This window comes from Dipteris shenzhenensis, chromosome 2 (assembly GCF_047967505.1).
Source record: "Dipteris shenzhenensis isolate YYH24624 ecotype China chromosome 2, Dip_SZ_1.0, whole genome shotgun sequence".
NCBI classification, from domain to species: Eukaryota; Viridiplantae; Streptophyta; class Polypodiopsida; order Gleicheniales; family Dipteridaceae; genus Dipteris; species Dipteris shenzhenensis.
The window spans coordinates 9,674,773-9,683,631 of record NC_141597.1 but is presented as its reverse complement, the minus strand read 5'-3'; the positions used below and the strand labels follow the sequence as shown (position 1 = coordinate 9,683,631).

The window sequence follows — 8,859 nt, the reverse complement described above, 5'->3', positions numbered from 1 at the left end:
AAAACCCCATATTCAAAAAATGAAGGAAAAAAGAGTCTAGACAAGAGAAAGAGGGTAGACCACCAGCTAGAGAGAGGGGGGGGGATCAAAAGTCACCCAAAAGGGCCCAACTCCTCTTAAATGCCATTTGGGGCTGATTTGGGGAAGGTGTACATGGAAGGAGGGTTAGGCATGGGTTAAGGGGGGGGGATGGTTTGGGTGGTCCCTACTGTAAGGGGAACAATCAATAGGGGCTCTTTGTAGTAGGTCCTTGAAATTAGGAAACACTATTTGGAGGCCCTTTTGAGACCCCATTTCTCCCCTAATGAATCCCTCCTTCTCAACGAATCCCTCTTGTAGTACCTCCCATGATCCCTCTTCTAACTCATGTGAGACCATTCCTAACTCCCATGAGCCCTTCCCTAACTCCTCGAAGCCCTCCCTGAACTCTTGTGATTCCTCCCTGACTCATTGCTCATAGTTTAACTCAGAAAGAAGGTAATGACTTCAATGTTACATTCATACCTATCATACAAATATCTTCCAACTGTCTTTTACTTGCCTGGGCCACCATCAGTGACTTATACATCCATCAAGTGGATGTGCAAACTGCCTTCTTGCATGGTCACTTGAATGAAGTAATTATAATTGCCTGGGGGGGTCACTCATAAACATGTAAGCATTATCACGTGGGTTCAAGAAGACAAGTATTAAAAACCCCTTTTTACACCTTTCCTAGATATTGAAGGGTATCATATAAAGGGAGGATTTCGGAGATTGAATAGAAAAAGGGTGTATTTTATTCATTATAAATTTATAGATAAGGGGTTTTATAAAAAGGCCTTGAATGCACTTGTGATATAGGGTCTACACAAGGTGCACCCCCCCTCCCCCCGAGGTACATGCATCCACCACTCAAGATCCACGATCCACTTCCCTTTACCCAGAAGGCAAAGTCTATCACCTCAATAAAGCTCTCTATGGCTTAAATAGGTCGCATGTTTTGGGAACATGAAGATTTTCAACATAGTTTTCATTACTGCTATAGTGACCTCAACCTCTACGTATGCACCTCTGAATCTCTTTCTTTGATTGTTGCATTATATGTAGATGATTTAAAATTAGCGTGCAACAATAGACACCGCTTTGACATGTTTAAAAGGAGACTGCGGTCCAATGACTGACTTTGGTCCTATTCACTTTTGCCTCGGCGACCGAAACCGTCTTTGTGTGGTAAGGCCTAGCTTCATCAGCAACATATGTCCAAATGATACTTGACAGGTAGAATATGACTAATTGTACACCAATCAGTATGCATGTAAACTCAATCATTAAATTGACTACAAACATGTCTCCCTCCAGGCTGCATCGAAGACAAATATCTTCATATGACACACATTCCATGTTACAGCCTAGTGGGTTCTGATGTAGGCCATGGTATGTACAGGACTAGACATTTCTACCACCGTCACCAAGTTAGTCTAAGTTATGCAAAACATAGGTCTACAAAACTGAGACGAGTCTTACGCTATCTCAAAGGTACCACCACCATTGGTATTACTTACTATTCACTCTTCATTGATTTCTTCAGCTATGGTGACTCTGATTGGGTGGGCGAACATGACTATATGGTGGACTTGGGTATGTTTTCACACCGTATGCAGCCCGATTTCATGGGCATGCACCAAGCAAAAGTCCATAGTACTCTTCTCGACAGACATCTCCTTCTGCAACGGTAGCTAAAGACAATGTCTGGCTCACTTATCTCACAAAGGAACTTGGAATTCAGCTCTCCACCGCTCCGTACAGTGACAACAATGTTTGTATATGTCTCAATAAGAATGGATGGCAGCCTAAACGGAGTAAACACGTAGAAATACACTATCATACATCAGGGACCTTGTTCAAAAGGATGACTCAACTCACTCTCCAATACTGTCCCACTGTTGACATGTTAGCAGATCTGTTTACAAAGCCTTTATCCAAGGATGGTTGAATCCTTCCGTATATGCATTGGCCCTTTTTTCCAACTCCTTAGATACTTACGCAATATGTGTGTGTGTTCAGTGTTTCACTTTCGTATCTGAGGAGATCCTCAGGTTAAGCATATGCTTGCTATCCACACTTACCCCGATCAATATATCAATACGTGCGAGTGACTTTTCCAGGCACTCAGCCTTGCAAGCATTTTGTTTCCACTGTAGTTTCTTTGAGAGAATCATAAACAGTGAGCAAAAGCTATAACTCAGCCTGGGATAAATGGGATGTAATTAGCTGTCTTGAACTGTGCAAAACTACTTCATTCTCTTATCATTTCGTGGATCAATACAAGATTCTTGTGACAAAAACCTGCATAGTGATGCTGGGCTACATGCCGTGTGCGCTAGTTATCAGAGTTAAGATGGACCCTTGTGCGATTGCCTTTGATGGTATGCGTCTGCTATGTCCTCCGCTATCTGTCGAGCGTTCATCGTAGCTCCAAATAAACCTTTCTCAGACAATCCAGCGGCATAAAGACCTCGTTGGCCCTTCCAAGAAGACCCGGACAAACCTCGATCATTGAAGAAACGGTCCTCATCCTGCACATGTAGCCGCGAATCGTACTGACACGTGCCGAATAAGAGAAGAAAATAACTTGACTCACAAGATCGATGGATTACTTACGATGAGCCAAGTCCCCACAACACTTTTGTAACCAGTAGCCATAATCACTGCATCATAGCTATCGCTTGTGCCATCCATAAAGCGCGCCCCAGTTGCAGTGAAGAATTCGATTCCTGGTCTAACCTGCCGAGAAAACCATTAGTCCTCTAGGCTGGAGAAAGCCGAAATCCACCTCGGTATGTATAGCAGAACGAAGCCAATGCAAAAAGGGAACAGTTCACCTTTATGTCTCCAGTCTTAATTCTTGAGAGCGTTCCAACATCAAGAACAGGTGTCTTTCCCATTTTGTTCTTCAGCTCCAGAGGGCCAGCTTTCGGCCTTCGTAGTCCATATACAGATGTATCACCGAGTCTCAACTGGGTGTACAAGACAAGGAGATAGTCTACGAGCCAGATAGGGAAAATTTTCGCAAGCTCCATAGCCAATGAGAAGGTGGATCTTCCAAACATCTCTCTCGGAAGAACATGAAGCTGCTCAAAAGTCGCGTAATATAATCATATGATTAAAGACTTACAACCTCAGACGGCGAGGTGCCAACTACAACTATGATTTGTAGAAAAAGAATAGCAATCAATTTACAGTACCAAACTACAACTATGATTTGTAGTAAAAGAATAGCAATCAATCTACAGTACCAAACTACATGTCTTTTTACAAAAAAATCAAACTGCATGTCTTAATCTTAACGCTGTACAAAGATCGGCATGGTACGAGGGACTCATGGTGTAGGAATTTGCTACACAAGTATCAAATGTCTGGCAAATCCCAAGCATATTGTACAGCAGCAACGCAACTGCTGGCCCTCTTCAAATGTAGAACAGTATACGGCGTCCCAAACTCCCAATGATCCCATGCACAGTAATCAGGTCTGCTCTACACATCAACCAACGTAGGCGAATAGAACTGACATCCCACGAACTGTAAACGCAAGTTGCAACATATCTGATACATATCACATCGGCGCGCACAATACAGCTTTGCGGGCTGCAACGATTGCACGTACCCGAGTAATTAGCGTAGGAAAAAGGGCTCGACTTACAGAGCTCCTGACGGCTATGGAGGATCGTGCTCCACTTCTGGCGAGATCCAAAGCGATGTCCATTCCAGAGTTCCCAGCACCGACGATCAGAACCTTCTTATTGGCAAACTCAGCACCGCTCTTATATTGACTGGAATGGATGACTGTTGCTTGGAAGTCGCAAATCCCAGTCAGCTGCGGGAAAACTACTTCAGCATTCTCGCCGGATGCCACTATCAGCCATCTGGTGGCATATTTAGCACGACAAGTGCCTACGTGCCATGCCTTCCATTGCTCTTCGAACTTCGCGAACTGCACAGTTTCGTTGAAATGCGGCTGGATATTGAACTTCTCTGCGTAATGCTCCAAGTAGCCTACAAATTGACTTCTAGATAGGAAGGTCGGGTACCACTCTGGAAATGGCTTTAGAGGAAGCTCACAATACTGCTTTGGTATATGCAGACAAAGGCTATCGTGTGTCTGTTTCTTCCACAAGGAAGCTATGCATTCGGACCTTTCAAGGATAACGCAGGGAACGTTGCATTTTTTAAGGCAGGCTGCCGTTGCCATTCCTGAAGGTCCCGCCCCGACGATGATTGCCCCGTCCACCCATTCAGCGTGTGGACTCTGGATGTTCATATTTTGAGAGCAGTATTATTCGGGCTATAGATTAGAAGCACGAATACTCAGTACTGAATTAAACGAAAGAGCTAAATGCCTAAGACGTCATCGCTAAAGATAACCTAACGTTAAGGCTCAAGTATATGGGAATACTTGGGACACCAGCTTTTTGCTCAACTCAAACTTGAGCGCCCCGACTTCTACACTGAGGATGCTTTGAAGCCAATCGCTTTCCCCGTGCACAGTGGCCCAGAAAATCCAATAACAAGTATTTTGGTTAGCATCGACAGCCGAAGTTGGAAGTACCCTGACGAGTACTGGAGGCAAGTATTACGCGTATAAAGATGAAGGCTGCTCAATTTTAGCAGTCCGTGAGAGGGCAGCTAGTGTTGCTCAATGTTGCAGACATTCAACACCAACTGTACATATACTTCATTCTACATGAGTCAGAACTGACCTGACAGGAGAGTTGAGTCTTGAGTTATGCCCGACAGGCTTAGTGATGAGGTATATTTGGCAGGGAGCCCAAGATTTGGACATAAAGACAGCGCAGCAGCGGTGTATTGTGTAGAGAAAATGCAAGTGGGCAATAGTGTAGGGGCAAAGAACTTAAGAAGCAGCGAAGGCGAGCGGGAGCTTGAATTCATGAGCGAATAAGAAAGAGCCAAGCATAAGCATCAGCCAGGGAGTATGGCTCATGCCGCACTCGAAATAGACACGCGAGAAGGTTTGAACTTTGATCAGATTATTGCTCCTTGAAGCAGGAGTCGATCGAAGCTGTTTCCATCGCGGCTAGATTTCTTCCATGTTCTAAACCATCAGCGCAAATGCACAGAAGACTCATCGAAATTTCTAGCATATTTGCTAAACTGATAGATCAAGTATCATCATTCTACCCACGCGATTCCCTAGTTCCCATGACAATGTGCATTGGCTGTGATTTCTCCTGTTTGCTGTCCGCTTCTTTTCTAAGGAGCCGCCCTAGATGGGGAAATGCGACTAACTTCGTCAAGTTTGACGTCGATAGGTTGATCAGCGACGTAATGCATGATGTGCCGTTTCCAGCTTTTACCTATCATTCGCGCTGTTTCATACTATCGATGCTGCTTCTTCTTGGTTCCGATTCCAACTTTTTACTCAGTATCATATAATCAGCATGCATGACGCTGCCGTTTCCAACTTTTACCCAGTATCAATTTTGAAAGCTGTCTGTCAGCACAAAATATTTTTTGAATTTCTTAAAAACCTCAACCCTCATAAAATGGGTTCATAATTTGGGAGGTTTTCACACAATTTAGATGCAAAAGAAGTGCATTGAGTGTTTGTGACATCCAAATCTCTTTTCCTCCAAGTTCACGGTTCACCTCACAGGAAACCCAAACGGTTTTTGGTGAACATATGCCCAACATATGCTGCATTATCCAGCATGCTTATATTCATCACGCAAACTCAGTCCATTCGAATTTGAGCTCCTCAATTTGTTTGAAAGCTTGCTTAGCGAAGAATTCAGATCGCAGAATCTACGGTAAAAGAAGTAAAATAACCAGGACTCAGGGGATCGGGCCTTTCAAGTTTCGCCCACGTGAAGTCTGAAGCTTCGCAACTTCACGAACATCGAAGGACCAAAGTAACCAAGTATAAATCCGTCGGGCGGCGGGCCTTTTCCACAACGTGGGCGAAGACGGAAATTGTGCAGCGTTCCTTGTCTGCGATCACCATCGTTCTACATCAGCACCGACGTAGTACCAACTCAATCACAGACAGAAAATCTCTACGGTCTAGGTCCCGCGTGGCGCTCTCTCTCTCTCTGTGAATTGATTGCTAGCCATGGGTAAGGTTGTGCTCTAGCATTTGAAGTCTTGAATTAAGAATTTCAAGGAAGTGTTGCACTTGAATTGAAATTATAACTCAACATCCATTTAGTTTATTCATCTCAATTCAAAATTAGAAGCAAGATTGATCTACATTCATTAAGGACTAAAATCTCTTGGGCAACTACTAAGGGACACCTAAGATGGCACGTGCAATCATCTTAGACAAAATGACACATCTCTAGAGAATTATACTTACAAAAGGGTCTTGAAAATGGGAATTTAGTGAAAAAGATAATAAAATGTTATAAAGGATTAGGATGAAATACCTATATAATATGGGTCATTTGATTGCATTATATACTGGTCCCTTGAATATATATGTTATATAGGGTTTTTACATAGTGAATCCCTTGGGTAAATGAATAGAATTTGATGCTCAAATACGACTATCTGACTATATTTCTACCATGTTTTAAATCATCAGCTCAAATTTTCTAACATAGAATTTGATAGAAATGAATCCATGGAACATCATCATTGTACCAACCCGATTCCCTAGTTCCCATCATCATTCTCTCAAAATTCTATGCCCATGTATGACTATTGCGGCTACATTTCTTTCATGTTTTAAAATCATCAGCTTGAAGTTTCTAACATAGAGTTTGATTGAAATGAATCAAATCATCATTCTACCTACCCAATTCCCTAGTTCCCATCACTTGGGGGGTCTACTAAGGAATAGCTAAGATGGCACATGCAGTCATCAAAACAAACAAGGAGGCATGGGTGAGATTCAGAATTAGAAACCCTTAACCCACTTGCATCCAATGTGTCATTTGATTGCAATGTGTGTAACTCGTGTAATAAAGAAAAGAGGTTGTGATATGAACAATTGAGCCAACAAATAAAGATACTTATTTTCTTAAAGTTATGCTCCCAACTTGTTTCATTTCTTGTTTGCAAACTATTGTCCTTGCTGAGATATTGAAAAATGTTGACTTCTTAATAGCTTTGTTTAATTAATGCCTCTTCTAAAGCTACCTTTTTATAGTCTAGATTTTGCAAATTTTTTTATTATCGTTCATGAAGAATTGTTGTTCAATTCAAACATCCAAACATGATGGGAACATGATGGACTAGTTGTTTGTCATAGTATACCATATTTACTTTAAAAATATTCTCCTATCATCGAAAATAGCTTCACTACAAAGTTATGTTTCTCTAGCTGAGTCCTTGAAAAGTTTGTAGCTATTTGTGGCTACCAATGTGTAAGGCTAATTTTCTATTTAGGTCTCCAAGCTTGTCAAGCTGCTTGTTTCTCATATTAAACTTTTTCATGAACTCACAACCATAGAACATGTCCTTTCTTTCTTATAGTAAGATTGGATGCTTTCTTTTAGACAATCTACATAGCATGACTACTTTGACATTCTCAACTCAAAAGCTACAACCACCAGATTTTCTATCTATTAGCAACATGACAAACCTAAAAATAGGACCACCGATATACATGGATTTGGGAGGGATTTAAAATGACCATTTTAAATCCTCAAATTAAAATGTTTAAAACGTTTTTTTAAGACCTTAGAGCAAGTTCAACCAGTCCATCAATGATTTTTTTCCAAGACAAGCTATAGCGGGTTACCATGCAGTAAATCAAGACACCGCATGGTAATATGGAGAAAACACCACACGGTATATGAATTACCATGTGGCATGTTTTATATTTTGCGGTAAAGTTTAAATTATTGCGTGGGATTCTTCTAATTTCCATGTAGTATTGTTAATTTACTGTAAGGTATAATTGATTAAAACTTTTCATCTACAACATATAGTTTGTGTTCTCGAGATTCTAGGACTACTTGGAGTCTTAATAAAAAGAAAAAGGGATAAGTAGAAGGATAAACAAAGCTTCCAAACAAATTTGTAAGGTTTTTTTATCCTGTTAAAAAGTGTCCAGTGCCGGTAGTGGGCTCACTTAGGCTAGTTGACCCACACTAGGATGAAAAATGGATAATAAGATAATTTATAACTATTGATGAGCCTTGACTCATGTTATTTGAACAAATAAGAAACGAATTCAAACAATAAAATAAGTTATAAATTTTGACAAGCCTTCACTCACATTGTTTATGTCACAACATAGACAAAAAACTTAATGAGTGATAAAATGAATGCAAAACCTTTGCACATTACTGAACTATTTATATGTGTTTATAGAGAAGAACATGGCTCCAAAGAAACGAGGGTGAAACCCTTCAAAGGCAAGGCCTTTCATCAATCGATTGATACAACTAGTGAAGCCAAGACTAGGGAATTTATTACCGAGCAGCTAAGTAGAGCTATTGAAGATGTTGGCCTTGACAATATCATGCAAGTGATTATAGATACTGCCGAGCATTGTCAAAAGGTTGGAAAAATAATAAATCACAGATATCAAGTATTTGGGCTTCGTCATGCTCGTGCCACTGCCTTGAACTTGTCTTGGATCTCTCGATCTCAAATTCGTCATGCTCGTGCCACTACCTCGACCTATCTCTTGATCTCAAATTCTATTATCTGTGTTTGTTTTCTTGCTGTCGCAGTGCACTATTCCATCCATCAACCACCAATTCTACTCCAAGCCCTCCACGCTGTGCCATTTCGTGTGGTTTGCCAAAGTTTACCATGCCTAGGGATTCTATCACAAGAAGCTCATCCAAGTGATTCATTCTGGGATAGAAAACACCTGAGACCCAGTTCTTTAAATCCATTGTGGATGAG

General features: G+C 41.3%; 1 protein-coding gene across 1 annotated transcript; it reads right to left on the bottom strand.

The window, feature by feature from the left end:
• Nucleotides 1–2,240: 2,240 nt before the first annotated feature.
• On the bottom strand, nucleotides 2,241–4,378 carry LOC147904310 (putative indole-3-pyruvate monooxygenase YUCCA3). Its single transcript, XM_087397685.1, has 4 exons — nucleotides 3,683–4,378; nucleotides 2,865–3,113; nucleotides 2,644–2,766; nucleotides 2,241–2,558 (listed from the first exon to the last, which is right to left on the bottom strand). Exons 1-4 carry the CDS (start codon nucleotides 4,298–4,300, stop codon nucleotides 2,376–2,378), a joined length of 1,173 nt encoding a protein of 390 aa, XP_087253811.1. The 5' UTR covers nucleotides 4,301–4,378; the 3' UTR covers nucleotides 2,241–2,375.
• Nucleotides 4,379–8,859: the final 4,481 nt, after the last annotated feature.